Source organism: Dermacentor silvarum, chromosome 8 (genome assembly GCF_013339745.2).
Source record: "Dermacentor silvarum isolate Dsil-2018 chromosome 8, BIME_Dsil_1.4, whole genome shotgun sequence".
NCBI classification, from domain to species: Eukaryota; Metazoa; Arthropoda; class Arachnida; order Ixodida; family Ixodidae; genus Dermacentor; species Dermacentor silvarum.
The window spans coordinates 53367015-53389950 of NC_051161.1; the positions used below are offsets into that span (position 1 = coordinate 53367015).

Genomic DNA, 22936 nt, shown 5'->3' on the forward strand with positions numbered 1-22936 from the left:
GGTCGAGCCATTGGCACGCTTTTGTTTCGTAGCAGTAGCTACATCTTTTGAGTGGGCTTCATTCCTTAATCCAACTTTCGTAACGTTCGTTCGGTAGGCATCACTATTATATTTATCACCGTCTTGTTTCCTTGCCAAATACGTTCCGAGAGAAAAAAAAATCGAGTATTTGTCTCCCACCCAGAATTAGATACCAGGTCCATGGCATGTGAGCCGTTGTGACTTTGTCGTGCCGTTGTCGGTGTAAGTGTCGACGTCGCAATTGTCATAGTTATCGTTTCCCCGTCTTTGTGCCGCCGTCGCGCAGTTCTGTTATCTGCACTGTTATCGCCATCGTTCCGTCGTCTGTTCATTATGTTACTGTTGTCGTTGTGCAATGACGTCATCATCGCCGTTGTAATCTCGATATCGTGTTGTCATCAGCATGACGGTATCGTTGTCGTCACCATTGTGAAAGTGAAAGTGAAAGTTTATTTTTCTTTTCAACGAAAAGAGGGCGCCAAGCCAAAAGGTAAGAGCCTGACAAGGTCCTGGTCACCCGTGGAACAGCGGGCATTGTGCACAAGCACTTCACAACAAATTCACAGTGAATTTCTCAAACCTTGGAAAAAGCATTACACAGTAAGAACATGCATGGCATTTGAACAAAAGAATAACTAAATCGCATGCACAACTTATTGTATGAGTGGTGTAAATATTAATAATTTTTTTACAAACATAAAAATGACAGTCCTAAAACACAGAAACAATATCACAAAGCTAGCAACAAGTGTGTAAGAGAAAAACATCTCAAAGGTAAAAATGAATACAAAGTCGATTGACAAAATAAATGTCTCATTCCGTTTGTTCCAATAGGCGTTTTTTAATTATAGATTTAAAACGTTTTTGTGGAAGGTAATATTCTGTTTCAAAGGGAAATCGATTTATTACTGTAGGAATTTGGTAGCTTAGTGTTTGCTTGCCGTAATTGGTGCGTGTGATTGGAACAAGTTTACGTTTCGTCCGGAAAGCATATCGGCTGCTGGCAATTATCTGGACAAGAAAAGAACAATTGATGACGATGTATGTACTTTAGTAGACAGAAATTATATACTTCCTTTACATTAATGATGCCATGTTTCTGAAATAGTGGTGAGGTAGGTAAATCTGAAGGTCATCGGTTTGTCGTCGTGTTGTGCCGTGATGTGTGTCATCGCCATTGTAATCGTCGTCGTCGTCGCCGTCGTCGGACCACCTGTAATTTCTTTCGGGTGGCGTTTAGAGCCTGCTTTTGAGGGACCCTCTGCAAATTCTTTGGTGCTGTGGCACGGCGGATCATAAAAGGAAGCAACAAATAAATAAATAAACAAAATAACCAACAAGCAAGCAAGCAAGCAAACAAACAAACAAACAAACAAACAAACAAACAAACAAACAAACAAACAAACAAACAAACAAACAAACAAACAAACAAACAAACAAACAAACAAACAAACAAACAAACAAACAAACAAACAAACAAACAAACAGACAATCAATCAATCAATCAATCAATCAAATGCAAACAATGAGATGCCACCAAAATGATCATGACTTCTTGTGCGCTTGCTAGTAACACAATTGTCTCGCCATGGAGCCAGGCTTAAACTGCCCTCGTTCGGGCACTGGTGAGGTTTTTTTTTTTCTGTCTTGTATATTTCGCATTTGTGACATGTAACCTTTAATACTAATTCTGTGAAATTAACACAATTCACAGAGGATTCACTGTACAGAATGCGTTTGAAGAGAATTGTTTCTTAGCAAATTGCTGAAAACGAAGTGTTCACTTTTGGCGGATTGGGTTAAGGCCTTAATATTCTTCAAAAATGTTTTATTGCGATAACGTGCTGATAACCTTGATAACAGTTGTAAGTGATAGCGCTGTTGTGTCTCGATATTGACGCACTCTATACCTTTTTTTTCCGTTTTAGTTGAGTTTTCTGACTTTACAGTTGACGTTGTGTTTCATGTCATCACATGTATGCTTGATATTGGGTTGAATTAACTACGCTTGACGATGTTTTATGTGACCCTAATGTTCTTCTAAGCTGTTTTAGTCTGACGACGTACTAATAACATCGATAACGCTTGTAAATGATGACGTTGTTCTGTGTCGGTACTGAGGCTCTTCTTTAGTTTCAGTTGAGTTTTGTGGTAAGTTAACATTGCATTTCGGGTCAATCAGCTGCATGCTTGGTTTTGTGATGAGATCTAGGCTTGAAGATGTTGAGGCGTTTTTTGTGGTTTTTCCAAAAGTAGAAACTTTCGAATCGACACATTCCTTGTTTTGGTGTTTCTTTTGTGTAACTGACTTTTTTATTTTATTTATCTTCAGAGTGTAGTGGTCTTTTCAAATACTCGTGTCCAATAGCAGAAACTACGGGATATGCTGTTTCTTGTGCTTTCCTTAAATTCGCTCTACTGTCCATAAATATTTGCGAAATACTTTATTGCAGGAATGCGTTTATTTCCGCTCAATACAGGTAAAGATGTCATCTACACGAGTTAATAACCCCTACAAAAATTTTTTGGGCAGTCAATAGAAAGTCAATTGACATTCGTCTGCAATGTTGATAGACTCCATAAAAAGTATTTAGAATTCTATACAAAATTCGAGGCATTGTGTATTGGGTAGTCTATTGACACATTTATTGTGGGACATTTTTGTATTATCTAGTTGCATTATATATGGAATGTCTATAGATAAATTTGTAGACTGGTCTATAGACTGGCTAATTACTTATTGTCTTATAATTTTTATCAGTTATCGTCTAATGAATGGTTGCATGCAAATGTCTGTAGAACCTATACTCTATTTATATCAATCTCAGACCTTTTTATTGACTATTGCTTATATGTCTATAAACAGATCCTACAGAGTGGCTCATAGACGGTCTATAGACTGTCTTAAATCTATATTTGTAAGGGAAGTACGAAGCTGAAGAACCCGTACAGGTTCCTCAGAAAGAAAGCTCCCCAGCATGCACCCTACAAAAGCTTTGGGCTACTCAGATGGATGGTAGCTTATTTATTTTACAAAGGTTTCTCCGTTTTGCGGATTTTCGCACAACTGATCATCCACTTCATCTCATGGTAATTTCATTGTATTTCTTTAATCGCCGAACAAGTTCTAGTTTGCGGAGAAAGTGACGACAACAAAATTGTTGTCACTAACCACGCCCGCACAAATCGTTTTTCACTGACCTTTCAAGACGCGCGTCGAAACGTACTTCTCGAAACGTGTTATAACATACGTCTCGAAACGTCCCTGTGTTTATTGAAGGCGAGTGCCGGTGACAAAAATTGAGTCTCGCCGAGCCTATCGAACGATCAAGCGTGAGCGGCGCGACTTCTCACCGTGCTCTTCCCCTGTGCTCTTCTCTTGACCGCTCTGCAGAGAAGCCCTGCGGCGCAGCCGACCGCGGCGGAGCGCAGGGTCGGCGGGAGGCGGCGGCGGCGGCGACGAAGGAGGCGGAGGAGGCCCGCGGCGCGGCGGCGGCAGCAGGAGGAGGAGAGGAGGCCGCTGCTGCTGAGGAGGAAGAGGAGGACGACGAGGACGGGGAAGGGGTGCCATGGGCAACAAGCTGAGCTGCTCGTGCGCGCCGCTCGTCCGCAAGGGCTACCGCTACGAGGACACGCCCTGGCAGAACACGCGCCGCAGGGACGGGCACCTGCTGCGGTGAGCGACCGACAGGGGGCGCCACTGTCCTCTTTTTTGTTCTTTTTTCTTCTCTCTCTCTCTCTTCTGTTTCTGTCTCGTTCTCCCTCCTCCTCTCTTCTTTGTTTCCTCTCCCCTCGAGAGGAGAGAAGACGAAACGACTGATCTCGAATTATGAAGCCATTCAGCATTTTATGCGAAAGCTCTCTTCTTTTTCTTTCTGATCGATGATGGCTTAGACGCGAATAATGTGACTGGCCGCAGTCAGAAACCGCGAACGGGGATATTTAAACGACGAAATAATAGGAAAGGGTACCTTTCGACTTGTTCATCGGAGTCTTACTCTAACAAAGTTTTTTGTTGACTGAAATTTGGGCGAGTTTGTAAGATTTCATACTTGGCTTAGAGCGGGAGGGGGGGGGGGGTCAGAAAAAAAAAGCGAGTGGGGAAGAAGGAAGACCAGATAGAACGAGCGCTACAGAGCTCATGTAGCGCTCGTCCTGTCTGGCCTGCCTACATGTGTCCTCGTTTTTTAGCACTTTAATTCAAGTAAGAGTTTTTTTTTAAAGAAACGTCTTTTTATATTAAAATACGGATGCATTTCGTCCCGGAATTTATGTACGCTTGTCCCGAAACTGGTATTATCTTCAAAATTTGTTTTTAGTGGATATGGCTCGCGAAGTCATCGGCTGCAATTCATAGACTGCACTATGTGCCCTAAAGTAATAAGTTGGAATATTTAATTCGTGGAATTGTTGTTGATTAGTTCATGACCAGTTTCGATTTTTAATGCAAGTAATGTCCGCCTACTCAACTGATCAGGCTGAAGAAGTAAAATTGTGGTACCTTGGCAGGTGCTATAGATAAGGAATGCTGTTACAATTAAAAGTAAAAAAAAACTTGGAGGACGCTTAAGCGTCGTCTTTAAGAGTGGAATGCGATAGCATTCAAAGAGCTCTCTGGCTTTCTTCTCGTATAATCAAATTACAATCCGACGCTATCACGTCTGTAGGTTGTGGTTAAGTCGTACTTTAAGATTTTTTCTGACGGATTTTACTTTGAGAAATTCAACTTTTGTTCACCTTCGTCTTGCGCCACGCGAAGGTCCTGTCTGGTCGGGGTGGTTCGGGATGATGTGGATTGGCATGATTATTTCCGCCAACTGACGCCGGCGCTTACGCCGACGGCTGATTTTCTGCGACGCGGGGTCCTTAACGCTTTCACGTTAAAACACCCCCTCTTACTTGTTCGCAGTTACCTTGAAAACTAGGTCGCTTTGTCACCTTTATAGCCTTTTATAGCCTGTGCACTTAAGCTAACTGTTCTGGTATAAAACGTTAGGAAAGCGCGATGGCACAATGCCGTTCTTCTTCAATCACCCTTGTCTCTTCGTTTTTCCTAACCAAGAATCCACACCGGCTCGCTGAGTTCGCGATTATGCTACGAAAGGAACGCTTCCTGGAACGCATCGTTTGAAATGAATGAAATGATCCGCACCTATACATGGTGGTGAATAATCTTCGAATGACGTCAGTGGAGCAAAAAAAGATTGAGTATCGATTAGAATTCAATTTGAGAAACAAAAAGGAAGTCCCGTGGAGTACGGGGTTTCACCAAAGAAGATGTGGAATAGTCTTCGTAGCCTAAAGTTTTCTCTATCTTCAACAACGTCTGAGCTGATATGTTGCTATCACGGAGTGTTCAGCGCTGTCCTCTCTAACCATTCACTATATTCTTGTCCTCACTGTTTTTCGACGAGACTTCAACACTTTCAGATAGCGTTCATTATTGTATTTACAATGTAAAGGTGTTTATTAGTCACCAGCGGTTGGGCTGACCGTCAGAGTAGGGCACGGACTCTCAACACGAGCGGCGTTCGCCCAGCAAAGCGTTGGAGAGGATGGCTTATTATAGCGTTCCTCTTCTTCGCTACAACAGTAAAACCAGAATTACTTTGTTACACCAATTATTGCATGTACTGTAATATGAATCTCTACGAGGATTTCAAGGGGAATTTCACTTACTTTGTCGTATTATTATTTCGTTATATCGCACTTAATTATAACGAGCTCTGCCTGTATTTAGTTCCGCAAGAAACAGCGCAAAAAGTTATTACACGTACAGCAGCATTAAAGAAGTCGATGTTCTCCGTTAACGATCATATGCAATGGAAGCATGGCCTTAAAAAAAAGCGCTTTCTACGCTTGTGCATTGAAGTTTTTCCCATAAGCATTAATTCACAAACTGGGTGTTTTTTATTATCTAATGTCCCTGTGTAAGTGGTTTTCCGAGTTTCATTACGCACGATTCTGCACTAGGACGCTACTTCCCAAATTGCAAATTTTAGACAGGTAAAAAGAGGTCTCCGAAGGCGATTAACGGCGCTTAGATGAAAAAAAAAAAGCGGGAAAGTTTGCACTCCGTCGTGCAAAGCTTAGGCACAGTGAAAGTGATAATCCTCAAGTCTTACTGGCTGCTACTGCTAGGTATTAGCTTGGTTGCTGCTAGGTCTTAACTTGGTTTAACTTAACTACGCGTGTAGGGAAGGTATTCTCAAGTGATAATTTTTTGGAGGTACCTTCCCTTGGGCGACATTTCGCGTGACTAGCACTGGAACGCGTCGGCGCCTACGAGCGACAGCGTTCCTAGCACGCCACAAACTCAGGCAGGCAGGAGCCGTGTCTGTGTCGGGCGAAGCGAGCGCGCACCTGCGCCGGCGGTTACTAGGCAACGCGAGGTGATGTCATCGCTACTGCTTCGGCGCATTCGCGGCTAGGCAACGCGGGCGGCGTCGGCAGCAGCTCTGCGCGTTGCCTCGTTGGTGCTGCTACAATTTGTTTCTCTCTATCTCGCTCTCATTTTCTTTTCCTCTCCTTAACGTCCCATGTCAAGGCAACATGTGCACGGCACGGAGAGGAGGTGAAGCACATGCCGCTCCTCGAGGTGGTTGTTAGGCAAAGCAGTGACGTCATAGCTCGGCGAGGTTTTGCGACAGCAGGCGCCACTTTTTACGGTTAGCTAGAACAGCTTCGCTGTTAAAGATCTTGCCGGAACTGTACGGGCACAGCTCGCGTTAATAAGAAGAATTGACTGAGCACAGGTGAGATACGGGCGCAGTTTTTTAGGAGCGAAGCTCCTTATAGCGGCACCCGTTCCGTCCCCGTCGTCGTAGTAGTAGTGTGTAACCAGTCTGAGAAAAATGAGAAAAAAAATTCCGAAGTTGTGTCCGGTAGCGCGGAATCGAACCAGGGACCCCTCGCTTCCGAGCGCGCGGCGTTAGCCCACTACGCCACGAAGCGCACATAGACACACGCACCACGATGGCAATAAATACCCAACATTAACGAAAGGCCGCGTTTCTAGCGCGTTTCTAACGCGTTTGAGCTAGCGCGTTACGGCCCGTGTAAGAAGCTGGTGTAAGACGCTGTGGCCTCTCCGCCTTACCTTCAACGCGTTTCGAACGCGCTGCCCAAGGCGGTGGCAAGTCAAGTTCAAGTCGAGGAGCGTTTATGAATACGGGGGGTATACTCTCTCAGCAGTCATGTGATGGCGACGGCAAACGCGGTGCACGTTCCGGCATGTGTAAATGGCTGCGTAAGACGCTGTGGCCGCTCCCCCTTACTAGAGAGTACTGCACGTTTCTAACGCGTTTGTGCTAGCGTCCCCTTAAGCGGGAGATCCGATGATTCCCTCCGGAGCTTCGCCCACTCATCATCATTCACCCCGTGGATATGCTGTGATTTTTTTGTATTGCCATCGCGATAACACTCGTGCTTTTCATCGCGCATGTTGCGTGCTGCAGAGTTTATGTGGTTATTAAATTTAAACACCGAGTTAGTATCTTGCTACTGATTATGGCATGAATACATGTGAACCGTATGTTTAACATAGATGTCCGCTTAGATAAGCCATTTTGTTTATTCTGAGAAAGTTGCAGTGTTTCAATTAGAGTAGACATAAAACCAGCTACGTATTCTCTTTAACGCTCTTTAACATCGTACCGAGCTACACACACTGCGTAAACATGAAAGGGGGCATTTGATCTGTGTTCAAACAGCAATTCCAAAGCACATTACGTGCACAGACAGCGCATTGAATAGGAACTCTGTTTACCGACCATTTTTCACTTGCCAAGGTGTTAGGACTACGTCTACCAAAGAGCAGTTCATCACAAGGCCGTGAGAACACTTGAACGACTCTCTGAAGACAATGGCCTTAGTGCTGAATATTGACCCCAGCAGCACCGCGTGTAATTGTGTCTCATTCGTGCGGCTGCATGAGATATGCTTGTGTAACTGAAACATCCGCGGGCTTTGTTTTAACTGAAACTTTTCAATGAAAACTTCCTCCCTTAATGTCACTATATTTTCTTCTGTTTTGTTTAGGTATTGCCTATTGTAAGAATTCATATATTCATGATTATTTTTTTGTAATATAATAATGACCACGCGAGAAGAAAAAAGCCGTTGCCAGAAAATGGCGGTAACTTTATTATCATCTCAGTAATAATAATAAAAAGTCTTCTAACCGCGTACTACTTTATCTCCTAGATGTATATTTCTCGTGCTGAATAATTCTGCCAATGCAACCCTCTTTTATTGTTACGCTGAAGCAAAATGACAAATATCCAGATTAAAACGCTGTTCTTTTTTTTCTTTTTTTGTCATATTGCCTAACCCAGGACGCATTACATGCAACGTGAGAGGCCAATATACGCAAAATATCGCCACCGCAGTTTGATAAACGATTGCATTGCCATTTTAGCTGTGAGACCAGCCTCCGCCATTACCCAAAACACTTTTCTGTGCCCGACGAAGTTGTAGAAGCCACCATTTTTACAGCTTCACCATAATCGTAATCATTTCCTTGTTTTTCTTGCGTTATTGTTGTTGCCTAGCATGCCGTGATGACGTTTAATCGGAAGCTGTACGGCTGCTCCCTGGAGGCACGCTGACTTTATTCCATTGCGAGCGGCGAGCACCTCTGCAAATATTGGCTGCATCAATGAACGTCTCGATTACTTCGATTGCTTCAGTCGAATACACAAACGTTCTTGAGCAATAACGCATTCATAGGAGAAGCCTTACTACTTGCTCGTGAATGGGCGAGCGGATTGAATGGCCGAGTTAACGTCCTCATTTTGGTAATAAACGCTGACTCGTTTCGAAATTTCAACTGTAATAATTGTCACTGATTTGACTTCAGTTTATAATACCATGTGACATTTCTTATATATATTTTTAACTGACCAGTGAAGAATGGATCAAAATACTATTGTTGGTGTTAGTAGCTTACGGCATAATGATTGAGTGAATGAATCAAACTTTTATTTGGAGAAGAGATAAAAAAGAAACGCGAAAAAAATGAAGGGCACCATAAGTTGGTGAAACACAATAACGAATAATTTAGTTCATATTACGATTTATCTCGCGTATTTGAGCGCAATATTCGCTTCCTCTGTTCTGCGCAACATCAGACACGGGCCGGCAGCTCAAGCTACATCTGGGCTCTCGATTTACCACCGTCATTAAAATTATTTTGTGCTGGTATATTTTTCAACCGCGCTAATCTCTGCATACCGGTACGTGTGTTCACACAAAACATTTTAGGAAGCGATGGCGTTCTACAGAACTTAGGAGAACTGTCCACTAATGCGTCAGCATTCTTTGGCTCGCCTTACTTGCTTACTTGCTTTTCCTACCTTATGCATGTTTACCCATCGCTTTTCCAGTGCCAAAGAAATGAAATCCGAGTAATGAAGGGTGTGGAGATGTGTTGCCAGGAAGCTGCATGACCCTTTCAACGCGATTGTTTCAACTGAGCCGGAACGCCGTCACAACCGGTTTCACCACAGCTGTTTTTCCCCCTTTTTAAATTTTATTTTCGATTTTTTCTTTTTTGTTACGACCTTGAAGCGGCGACGGTGACGTCACCAGTACATCTTTCTTTTTTAACGCCACCAATAATTTATTATTATTATTATTAAACTATTACCACATGTACCAATCAGTTATTCTTATTTTTTATACTCAGTATCCCCACAGCAGGCTTCTCTGCACACAGACCCGTGATGCGAGAAAGTAAGCTTTGAAGGCGGCCTGACGAGAACGGTCTTCTCTATGATCAATGTTATTTTGTTTTTGGTTTCTATTGTTCCTTATCGCTTATAAACTACCAATTATAAAACTTACCTACTTTAACTACTGAATGTCGTAACTTCTCAAATTTAGCATTTCTTTGTGCAGACACAAGGCATTACACGTTTCGCATGAGAAGACAGATTTTACTGGGGTACAACGCTTACGGCATTAAAAAAAGAGAATCGGATGGTTATAGTCTTGCCTAATTAATATGGACACTTTGGTTTCTGACCAATATTGTTCATAAAGCGAGTTGTCCATAAGAAGGAGTTTTGGTGTAAAATTAAGAACATTTATCGATAAAAAGAAATAATAATAAAAAAAAACGCTGTAAAGATTGTTTCTGCATTGCACTGCGAACTGCAATCAGAATTTGTCAAAATACGACTCGGTAAGTGTATTGCTCTGGTAGCCGCCATCTGCAAGAAGGTCGCTGTACAGTTTGAAGGATTTCCCCGTGCGTAATGAGGGCTGTGACCGTAGGCTTCGCGTTGATGGGATTCCCAACGACGGAGCCTTCACTCAAAGTGAATCCAACCAGAGGGGAGCGTCCTACAGGAAGAGTTGCAGCTTGTTAAAAAATTATTTAAATTATGGGGTTTGACGTGCCTAAACCACGACCTGATTATGAGGCACGTCGTAGTTGGTGGCTATGGATTAATTTTGACAAACTAAGGCGTAAAGTGCTCCCGGTGAACTAGCGTTATCCCGTTTCACCCCCATCGGAATGCGGCCGCCGCAGCTGGTGTTGAACCCGCGACCTCGAGCTCACCAGCACAATGCCATAGCCATTGGGCAACCGTGGCTGGTGCTTGCAGCTTGTTGACGAAGTTAGTACGTAAGAGAAAAAGGTGCTCGTCTCCACGGACTTTCCTGTCACGATGCCACCAGCACAGCCTCTCGTTCGGGTGGGTAACTGGAAAACACATAGTATTTTTTGCGCGTATAACCCGCACTAAAAATTCAAGAAAAAGTAAAGTTGGGGTGTGGGTTATACGCGAATTTTTCTCGAAGGTGTGGCTTCACGGCAGCGCGGCGCGCGCTGCCGTCCAGCTGCGCCTCGAGGCAAGGTTCTCCGCCATTTGGTTTCGTTATCTCCCAGGGAATCCCACCCTGTCCCCACTACTGCGTGTTGAAGGTCTCTTCTCCCCTCCTTCATGGTCGTCATTCTCCTCCTCTTTACAGGTCGGCATTTTGCGTATAGCGAATAGTGCACGCGGGGACGGCGAACTCGTACGTCACCCTTTCCCGCGGCGCTCCCTCGGTCCACGCGAAGCGCTTCGCGATACGGCGGAGAGCGAAATCGCCGTTGCCCATGCTCCGGCTGCTCCGGCGGCACTGTCATCCTACGTCGCGTGAATGCTAGCTGCGCGTGCGAAGTGATCCGTTTCACGTCCGATGTCGCGTGACTGGTTCTGCCATGGTTACGCAGAGAAGGAACACAGACTGAGTAATAAAACAATAGAGAATGTTTACTCTAGTCCTATATTTTCGTTACCGCACACCGCCCACTTCCAGCTTCGGTAAGTTAGTTGATTAAGTCGTTTCTTTTAGGCGGCTACACTTTGATTTCTGAGAAGGATCTTGGTGTTGCCGCAAGGACCGCGCTTAGGGCGAAAGGTATCGTTTCTTGCGTTTTCGCGCTATTGTGAACTAATGAACCATTGGTATCGCGCCTGTTTGCTCTGGACAGCGGCGCCTAGGAGGAGCGATTGCCGGCACTGGCTGCCATGCTGTAGCACTACATGCAGCAACAAAACCACCGCTTATGGTTGCGGTTCCACGCCTTCTAGACCCACTGGCACTGCTCAGGCTACATGTACATAATTTGGTGAAAACTGCTCTCCGTCTGTCTGGCAAAGAACAATGATGCATTCATTGTCGGAGACATCAACTTTTTCCTCTTTAAAACTGCGCGCTTGAGTAGCCATTGCGTGCGTGCCCTCTGCAGTGTATCCTGCCATTTCTCGTAGACGTGTAGCGTCGAGTAGGAGAGCGCAAAGAGCTTGAAACTTGCTCTGAACCAAAGAGGAACCATAATCGAGGTCCTGAAGGCGAGATATATGGCGTCCCTCTTCAGGATTTCATCTCCAGTCATGACCGGCGATAGTGAAGGTAACGAATGCACCCGCTGCATCCCTGTTGTCGGCTATTCGTGACAGATCCACAAATTTCTCGGAGGGACAGCAAGGGGCGTGAAAGTAATTTTGGATGTTCTCGCTATACAAACACCTTTATGTGCAGTTCAGTTATGCTTTTCTTCACAGGCAGGAAAGAGAGAGAGAGAGAGGGAGAGGGAAATGCAGATGATAAGAGGTTTCGGAGGCACTAAGACGTTATATCTTCGCAAGCCCATGTTATTATTTTGCGGCTTTTTAGTTTGGCTGTTCAGGGTACTTCTCCAGATGCTCGTAGTGTCCTTCGCTGCTATGATTATCATGTTTTCTTGACAGAGAGAGAGAGAGAGAGAGAGAGAGAGAGAGAGAGAGAGAGAGAATTAAAGCTAGAAAAGAAAGCTATTTGTTCCCAGTCGGGATTTTCTCCCGAGTCCACATCGGGAGAACAGTCGTGTAGTTTTAGCGTCGCTATCTGCGTCGTCATCGTCATCGTCGTTTCTTCGTCAACGTTGTCGTTATCGAGTCCTTCCTTCGTTGAGCGCTGTCGTCGTTGGGCGCCATCGCGCCGTAGTTGTCGTCGCTATCCCGCTGTTGTCATTATCGTTGTTGTGGTCGTCGTCATCGTTGTGAGTGAGTGAGTGAAATACTTTATTGAGGTCCAGAGAAGACGGAACCATTTCCTTGTTGAGCGATATGGTCGTCGGGTGCCATCGATGCCGTAGTTGCCGTCGCTATCCCCCTGTTGTCATTATCGTTGTTGGGGTCGTCGTCATCGTTGTCGCGTAATTTCCTTGTTGAGCGATATCGTCGTCGAGTGCCATCGTGCCGCAGGTGTCGTTATCGCAATCGTTGTTGTGGTCGTTGTCATTGTTGTCGTTACTCGTCATTTCCTTGTTCAGCGCTACCGTTGATGAGCGCCACCCTGCTGTAGTTGTCGTTGTCGTTATCGCTGTTGAGGTCGTCGTATCGTCATTTCCTTGTTGATTGCTATCATCGTCGGCGTCATCGTGCCGTAGTTGTCGTTATCGCCCTTGTCGTTGTATCGTCATTCCTTGTCGAGCGCTGTCAGTCGTTGGGCGCCATCATGAAATAGTTGTCGTCGTTATCGCTCTTGTAGTTATCGTTGTTGCGGTTGCGTTCGTGGTTATCGTGGTCTCGCCGTTTTCTCGGGTTGTTTGGGCGTCAGTCGTCGTTGTGCGTTTCCGTTACCGTCGCAATCCTTATCGTTGTCGCAGTTGTAGGTTTATCGTCGTCATTGCTCCCTATTGTCGTATTCAGGCCAGCTACTGTAGTATCGGGCGGCACTCAAGGCTTTCTCGGTGAGCGACCATGCTAATTCCTTTTTCGCTCGCGGACAGATCAGTACTTCGGCGCCAAATTATATTGGGCGCGAAAAGTATGTACACACATAACAGTCACACAAGCACAAAGAAGCGCTTGTTGATGTTTGCGTACATATCGCCCGTGTGTAATTTTCGCGCCTGATGTACCAGAAAAGTAGCGAACCACGCAAAAGCAGGTTCTGCTAGATCATGACTTTGCCTCAAGATGTGTCCGTCAACAACAAGAGGCAACAAACTCCAGACTAACTTATATCTCGCCTGTAAAAACAGTTTACGCGCAGCGCCCGAATGGTTCCGGCACGAACCTAAGCGGAGCTCACGGGGGAGTCGACACAGACGTAGGCGTGTTTATAACGTTCGCAAATATTTATTGTCGAGGTTATGAACCTCGCGAGAGGTCGCGCTTCAGTTGATCGTTACGATGAACAGTTATTCTTGGGAGCACATAACTTTCAGAAGCAGCTATCGTTAGTATTTCTCATTTCGTGAACGACAGCAGCAAGAGGTTTACAAGACATAGTGCTTGCGCTTCCTCGCTTTATGGCTATCGAAAAAAGCATGCGAACGCTGTCGCTGAAGTAAACACGGAGTGTAGGAAAAGACAAGAGAGAACGAACGATCAGGAAAACAGGAGTTACGAACGTCCAGCTCATCCTTCAACAGGAAATTCTCGTATTCTTTCTTTAATAGGTACCCAGGATAGCAGTCGACTAAGGGACCAAGTAGAGAGAGAGGGGAGAAACGGTGGATGAGAAAGGTGCGCTGTCCAGTCCCTGCGGAATTTGAATCTTTTGGATAAAGAAGTCCGGACTACAGTTACCGCACGGAGACAAGGAAGTAACTAGGAGGGAGCGCCACGTGGCAGTCTTGAAGCCTGTACATGGAAATAAAATGAAAAGACGGAATCGCGGGATATGCGTCAAAGCACGTGATGGCAAGCGGTCGTTCCTAGTCACTCCGCACGGCTTCACTGTCGTCTGTTTTTCGTCTGCTTGTTTGCTGCACCGCTCGGAAACTGTAGCGCGCGTCTTGTCAGGGCAACGGAAACTGTGTTTCCAGTTGTCAAGGCTGAGAACTAAAGACGCCAAATGCGTCAGGATTCTATAGAGAGCGAGCGAGACGGACTGGAGGAAGCGGCGGCAACTACTGCTGTGACCGGCGGCGCTCGAACCTGTACCACGCATGAACCAAGCCGAGACCAAGCCACGTGCGACTCGATTTTTCCCAGAATTCAACGCGCTATTGCGGGTTTCCCATGGTTCTCCAAATTAAAGCTGCGAGAGAACGATGTCAGAGGAGGATTGCCCTATGAAATCCGACTGCCTGACGTCATACTTCCCCCTATAGGTATTTTCTCTTCCCTGCATGAATTGGTCAGACAGTTATCGTGCTTCTTCCTCTGTTTTAAGAACCACCTCTACTACCACTGCTAAAGAAGTCGAGACTTGACGAGCTTTTTGTGTAAGCATTGCATTCATTGATCAAGTTAAAGGCGGGAAGCGTGAAGACATACTCAATTTTTCGAGCAGGCTGACTCGCACGTCATAATCGCCTAAAACAAGATGGCTGACATCGCGCCCACTACGGAGTCAGGTATGCATGACGCGCCTTTGGAAGAAGTGTGGCAGTTAACGGCGGCATCGGCTTTCGTACACACGCCATTTTCCCGCTAAAATTGTCAAACACGTTGACTAGAACAATTGAGTTGAATGGGGTTGAAACACAGTCACAGGCGCAGGGTGCGTGAGAATAGAAACAGTGGACGCGGTATCGCATTTACTTGACAAAGGGTTTCTGTAGATGTCACAAAGAAATGGATGCCACCATAGCCTAGCCGGAACAGACTCCCAAAACTAAGTATCGTTGTGCGTGATGCCCAAACATTTAGACAATCGCTAACTTCACACTTTTACTACTATAGCTGCACTTATCATCAGTTTTGTAGGCTATTTTTATTATACTTTTTGTTGCACTTTCACTTTATTTCTGGGTAAAACGACAATTGAAGCATTGCTACACTTGAGTGTTCGTTTGGTTATTGCATCAGATCTTTAACAATACTTATATTTGTTCATATTTGTTCAGATTAATATGCAGAAGACAAAGATAATGTTAAATAGCCTGGCAAGGGAACAAGGATTCAGGATCGCCAGTCAGCCTCTAGAGTCTGTAAAGGAGTACGTCTATCTGGGTAAATTACTCACAGAGGACCCTGATCATGACAAAGAAATTTACAGGAGAATAAAATTGGGTTGGGGTACATACGGCAGGCATTGCCAAATCCTGACTGGGAGCTTACCACTGTCGTTGAAAAGGAAAGTGTACAATTCTTGCATTCTACCGGTGCAACATATGGGGCAGAAACTTTGAGGTTAACAAAGAAGCTCGAGAACAAGTTAAGGACCGCACAAAGAGTGATGGACCGAAAAATGTTAGGCCTAACGTTAAGAGACAGGAACAGAGCGGTGCGGATAAGAGAGCAAACGGGGATAGCCGATATTCTAGTTGACATTAAGAGGAATAAATGGAGCTGGGCAGGCCATGTAATGTGTAGGATGGATAACCGGTGGACAATGAAAGTTACAGAATGGATACCAAGAGAAGGGAAGCGCAGTCGAGGACGGCAGAAAACTAGGTGGGGTGATGAAGTTAGGAAATTTGCAGGCGCAAGTTGGAATCAGCTAGCGCAAGACAGGGATAATTGGAGATCACAGGGAGAGGCCTTCGTCCTGCAGTGGACATAAATATAGGCTGATGATGATGATGATGATGTGATGTTGATGATATTTGTTCAAAGTTCAAAGTTCTTGCACATTCTCCTACTTACGCATGCGTGGTAACAACTGCTGTCTTGTACATTTTGTATTCGGGTCAACAGCCCTGATTGTGACATCTGTGGCTGCGAAGAGGCAATTAGGTAGCTTATTTGTTGCTGCTCTGGATATAATGCGCGAAGAAAAATAGCTCTCGAGCGCTCCAGACTGCATCAGTCAGTGAATTTAATTTTGGGACATTGGTCCGTACCTTTGTAAGCACTGAGGGCTTTAAACACGTTACTGCGATTCATAACGGCAGGCGGACTGCGCGACAAATTATAGGAGTTGTTGCGCGCATTCAGATGTTTATGAGCATTTTCCCCGCAATTTTATTTATCTAACCTCGTTTTCTTATGCGTCGATCTCTTTACTTTATTTTCCGTGTACAAGGTGGCTAGCGGGACTCTACACTGGTGGAACTCCTATCTATCTATCTATCTATCTATCTATCTATCTATCTATCTATCTATCTATCTATCTATCTATCTATCTATCTATCTATCTATCTATCTATCTATCTATCTATCTATCTATCTATCTATCTATCTATCTATCTATCTATCTATCTATCTATCTATCTATCTATCTATCTATCTATCTATCTATCTATCTATCTATCTATCTATCTATCTATCTATCTATCTATCTATCTATCTATCTATCTATCTATCTACTACCTCCCTCCCTCCCTCCCTCCCTCCCTCCCTCCCTCCCTCCCTCCCTCCCGCCCTCCCGCCCTCCGCAGTATCCACATATTTTTTTCGTTGGGGTTTAATGTATGTCGTCGCCTGGTCAATTTATAATGATTACATGTTGATTCCTTCATAAAGGAGAGTTTTTATTCATAAGAACAAAGTCGAGAATCACGTGTACTGGCGAGTCTCATCCCTCCTCAAGTACCTGCAAAAAAAGAAAGAAAGAAAAAAGAACGAAATAAAATTTAAAAAAAATGTGAGAGAGAGAAAAGGAGAAACTAAGCCTTATCCCCACCCTCTCAAGTAAATGCACGACCACCCCACAGCAACAGACACTCCCGTTCCCTTTTATGACGTCAGCTTTCTTCTCCTTGGCTCGGGGCACAGCGAAGACGCGTGCTGAAAGCGCAAAGCTCGCTCGCTCGCTCGCTCGTCGGCCTGTTTCCGACGTCCCGTTCGCAGCCCTTCTTTGTCGACGCGGTTGGCACCGTGTTTGCGGGCCAAGCGGCGCGAACCGAGAGAGCTGTGTATATTGACATAAGCGACGCGCCTCCTAAAACGACGGCTCGCCGGAACGAGACACCCCTCCGGAGAGGCCCTTGGAAGCGACACGTTTTCTCTTGCACCTCCCCACGCTTCGAGTCTTCTCTCGCTGTTTTCGTTCTCATCGCAAACTGCATCTGTAAACCGAATTTTGTGTCTCTTTTGTTTCATTTTCATTTACTTTACATACGAACGCATTAGAGTAGTGCGTGCGTGCGTGCGTGCGTGCGTGCGTGCGTGTATGTGTGTGCGTGTGTGTGCGTGCGTGCGTGTGTGTGCGCATCCCGAGGTATGTGAATGCACTACGTACGGGAACGAGGACGGGCTAGGGGTTTAAGGGGGCATTTGATTGATTGATGGGATTGAACGGCGCCAATTTAGTGGCTGTGAGGGACACCAAGGCCTTCTGATTAAGGTTTTACCACCTGGGTTTTTTTAACGTGGGAACGATGGGCGCGGAATAAGAAGAAACGATCGTGTACTAGTACCGAGCTTTGAATGGTGAATATCGATACGTAACACCTTCCATTACGGCGGCTGATTTAGTATTTTTGCTGCGTTTGAATGCTGGTTTTAAGCAGTATCTATCTATCTATCTATCTATCTATCTATCTATCTATCTATCTATCTATCTATCTATCTATCTATCTATCTATCTATCTATCTATCTATCTATCTATCTATCTATCTATCTATCTATCTATCTATCTATCTATCTATCTATCTATCTATCTATCTATCTATCTATCTATCTATCTATCTATCTATCTATCTATCTATCTATCTATCTATCTATCTATCTATCTATCCTAATCTAATCTAATCTAACCTGGAGTGATCATCAGTAGGACAAATAAGGGAAGGTCCAGTCTTGTCTGGAGAATCGTTTCGCATGAATCTGCCGCGTTCTGCAGGCTAAGTTGCCCATCTTTTCTTCCGTCTTTTGATTTGATCATCGAGCCTGACGTCACGATGTTAACAATCATTACTGGGATACTACTGCGACAACGATCTACGGCGGTGCAGCTGTATATGGGGGTCCAGCGACGGCGGTGCGAAACAGCTGTCGATTTTAATATTGGTTTACTATCCTGCGCAAAGGAAGTGGGACGAAGCATTTGAAAGGGTGAAGGATTGAGCAATTAAAGGGACGTGTATAGCACGTACTGTGTAATGGCGTGCACGAAACACGCATTGAGATAAAGCTCTACATTGGTGTCAAACTCTGACTTCCCTATTCAAGTACATGCCAAACGCAAAAACACGGCCGTTATCAACCGCGAACCAATTTCAACGAAATGCCTTGCGTTTAACAGAGAAAGCTGAATTGTACCGACTGCAGAAGAAGTATGTTTAGGGGGAATATTTTACGAAAGTAGCCGAAATTTGGCAGCTTTCAAAATACATTGAAACAGAAAGTTTACAAATCCATAACTCTGTACAAAAAAAAAAAGGAGATACTGGATTTCCATAAACTGCATCTGTGCATCTGTTAGAGCATCTGAAGCGGAAGCATGCAATATACGAGTTCACAGGTTAAGTAAAACTGTTGCACTCTTTACGATGGTTTTTCAATAGTGCTACGAACAAATCAGAGATGTATCACAGAGTGATATATTTGTTACACAATTTTATCCTCTTGAGATGTCTCAGTAGGTGCCGCTTAAACAATTATCATATTGTTTTTGTATTGCTGGGTTACAACGTTTCAAACTTGACGTTTTGTTAGAGTTCAACTTTCCTTTCTTTTAAATGAGAGAAACCTAATCTAATTTGGCGCAATGTATGCCTAGCAGAACGAATTTTCCTTTACCATATATTTAGATAGGAGCTGCCGAGAGGTGGCGTTAAAAGATTCCTCTTGAGAAAAAGCACGCAACACGATATCACAAAGCACGGTGTGTCAGACGGTTTCGTTCTGTCGAAAGTGCCAAACAACGCCTTCAGAAGCCTTCAAAAGAGGACGTCGTTCTACTGACAGTGGCCTGCTACGCAACATTTGCGATGGAGAACACTTGTACATTGTCGCACGCATGAGACGTCTGGGTGAGTGTCTCATCGCCTCTGCATGCGTACTTCGCAGAGACAGCTGTCATCGACGAACGTTTCGAAGTGCATCGGAATGGCTTGCGCCCTTTTCAGATGGAGGCTTTATATCCGAGTGAATACAGCAGGTAACCGAGGCATAATACGCCGCGGTAGCTCCGTGGGTACGGAGTTATTATACTGCTAAGCGCTAGGTCATGGGTTCGACTCCTGACCGCGGCGGGCGCGTTCCAACGGGGGCGGAATGCAGTAACTATCGCGTACTTAGATTTAGTTACACGTTAAAGGAACCCTAGGGGTCAAAAATTGACCCGGAGAACCCTCGTTACGACGTCCTTCAGATAGAGACAGAAGAAAGGGGAAAATACGGTTTGCTACCCTACAATGGGAAGCAGGAGGGGGAGGTAAATAAAATATGCGGATCCCACGCACTGTGGGAATCGATGTAAGCAAAGCTTTGTATGCTGTTTGCTTTGACTGACTATAATTAGCGGTGATGTTGGCGTCGAATGTGTAATTTCTTCAGCGTTTAGTACAATACTAGAGTGGTGAGTTGATGTTAAACGTTACCTGGCGTGTACTACTGCTGTTTGTCTGCGTAGTCCACAGAACACACGAGGAGACGTGTTTGCTTGGAGCGTTGTTGTGTCAGTGTTCATAATCTCTGAGAGGGTTGAGCATTATCATTGCTTCACATGCTTCATCGCATCGGGACAGAAGTGTTAAACTTTAATTGAATTATGGGGCTGTACGTAATTCAATTGAATATTACAGCGTAAGCTGTTATGGGCTCATTCCAATAGCCGTTTCTGGTCGCGATGATGCCACCGCGGCCCCGTAGCCGCTATCGCCGGAAAGGCGAAAAAAGTACCCGCCCTCCGCCGGGATCGAACCCAGGCCCGCTGCGTGGGAGTCGGATACTTTGCCACTGAGCCACGCAAGCGCTTGCTATCAGTGGGTGCCGCTGAAGAAAAAGGCAGAAGAAAAATTCCCTTTATAGGCAGGCACGCAGGCGCAGACGATCCGAGCCTCCGCCAGTATAGTGGCGCCATCTAGTTAACTTGCCTGCAACCGCCGCGTGCGACGAGATGCGATTCAGACGAGGCGCGCAATCAACGCTATCCCTATGTTAGATGTGCGCCACGTATTCTGGGTACCTCTTCGGTACACGTTATGGCGTCTCCTCGCAAGGCACGAACCGCTGCTGAAGAAGCGAATCGTAGAGCTACGTGCACGGCTACAACCAGGCATCATTGGGCTCAGCAGACTGCTGTGCAGAGAGCATTAGAAGCCGCAGCTCGCCGTCGACGCTGACGCCGGGCGGACAGTTCAGATCATTCTCGTCAAAATCGAGGCGAAAGCACTTTGCCGCGAAGACCTTGTTGTGCGTGGTGCCGAAATTGGAGCTACTCTTGCGCCGCTCAACCAGCTTACGCTCTGACTGTGCTGCGTGTGCCGCGCAGACCTCTGACTTTTTTTTTATAATTGTATGTATGCATTCTATACATACATTCGCGGTCTGCACCATGTTTCGCGGCCTAGCGAAGACGCTCCCGTTCCCCGCAACGCTTCTTTCGGGTCTGGGTGTCCTCGACGCTGATTGCACGCTTTGGAGCCATTTGGCTGGCGCGCGTTTACGTGCTCCTTCTGCATACGTGGCCAGCAGGCTGTTGAGACGCCAGCTCCAAGCGCTCTCTTCAGGCTATGGACGATTGTAATGTTTACGCTATCACAGCCCAGCACGCGACCTCCACAGCCAAGCACCTGCATTTTTGTCGCGTAGGAACGCACGCACAGCACGTGCCATAGGCACAAACCAGTGAAACGCCGCCCCAGCGGCGCCGGTCGGGATGCGTTAGGGATGCGTTATGCGTAGAGTTACTATATATGGCTGCCGCAGGGTGTAGGGAGCATATAGAGTAACTCTAGTTATGCGTGGAGGTGAGCGCCATCTGCGGGTGTTGCAAGAAACCCAGCGGCGCGTGCGAGCATGCGCCCGGAAAATTGGGAGAAGAGGCAAAGGAAAGCTTCGTTCTAAAAGATAGAAAATTAGAGTCCATGCGCTGCATTGTGTCGCCAAACCCCATAATTTGATTTGATTTGAGCAATGACAAAGCCGACAGAAAGAAGGCACGAAAGAAGCGGCTGCCGAAGCAATCCGTCCGCGTGATATGTGTGTTCGTCGCTTCAACGTATGCGTAGGAACGCTTGCAGGATTCAGTTAAATATTAGTTGGAAGACATGCATACGTATCTGCAGTGCGATGAGTGTCGTGTCGGCACTCGCTACCTGAGACGAGTTTCATCGGCTGTCTTCAATTATGGAGCCATGCGTACGTAGATAAACTTAAGTTCAAACGCGAACAGGCGACACCGGCGTGTTTATCACCACCGAGGTGGGCTTTGCCGCGAGACGCTGCTACATTGCAGTGATTCAGAAACTTATATCAGTAATCCGGGAAATTTTCTAGTTCCCCTCTTTTTTTTTGTTATTCAGATGAAAATAAACAGAGGAGTTGTTGGTCGCCTTTTTTGGAGCTCCCGTTTGGTCGGCGTGACCACATGATAGACAGCTTCGGAAGTTAACTGGCAGCGTATTTTCTCGAAACTACGATAAGAATATTAATGCTGCGTTCTCTGATAAATACGAAAAAGAACTAGAACTCTCGCTCGTTGTGGCATGAATGTATTTACTATTTCTGGGTTCGTGCGCAAAGTCCAAAATATGACAGCGATTGGTGTGGCTGGGCAGTTGCATGTCCAAAGACGCAAGGAGAAGGTCCGATCGAAAATGCAGTAAGTTTAGTGACGTTTGTAGCAAATGGCGTTTGTAGTAATGCAGTAAACTTAATGATGATCGGCAGCCAGCTGCCACTCATCAGCTAGTCTAACTAGCCAAGTATATGAACAAACTAGCCTAAGAAAGACTGTTAGGCTAGTTGATAGGGTACTCTAAGTAAGGGCATGGTAGTTAAGATACTGCTGCGGCCCTTGTTTGTTTATTGTTTGTCTCCATTGCATTGCTTTACGCTAACATACTCCTAGTTAGAATGCAAACCATTAATCTTTTTTCTTCTTTGCGGATATACAAAGCAAAAGAATTACTCTTTCTACAATCCAAGACGCAAGCTGCTTTTCAAGCTACTTGTGCGTCATTTTATCGAGCGTAGAGTCATGCCCTTTTTTTAGCTATGAAATAAAAGCCTTTTTCTTCTCGTCATCTTTCGACACGTCGATAAGCACAGCTTGTTCCCAACATCACTGAGCGTTCAGTGTTTCTTTATAAGCGTCACAGAGCGGTAAAGAACGCAACTAAAAAAAGAAAAAAAAGACCCTCGCTTCTTAGGAGAGTCGCTTCCTTTCTTCTTTTTACAATAGGAAAAATAAAAAGGCTAAGCGAACTAACAGTGGCGTCAGGTTGTTCGGCAGAGTGACGAAACGAGATCGAAACTGACAAGCGAGAAAAAAAAAAGAAATCGCCAACAGACACACGGTGCACACGACAGAATAATTAACAACGAGAACACACAGCCACGCAACCTCGTATATAGTATGATAGAT

The 22936-nt window shown here is 45.3% G+C and overlaps 1 protein-coding gene across 1 annotated transcript in view; it reads left to right on the forward strand.

Annotated features, from left to right (window-relative positions):
* The window catches only part of LOC119461251 (protein still life, isoform SIF type 1), a 217655-nt gene that overhangs the window by 17247 nt on the left and 177472 nt on the right, over positions 1-22936 (forward strand). The window contains exon 2 of the mRNA XM_049672149.1: positions 3416-3697. Within this exon, the coding sequence (XP_049528106.1) occupies positions 3591-3697 (107 nt within the window). The 5' untranslated portion in view covers positions 3416-3590. The remainder of the gene's footprint in view (positions 1-3415; positions 3698-22936) is intronic.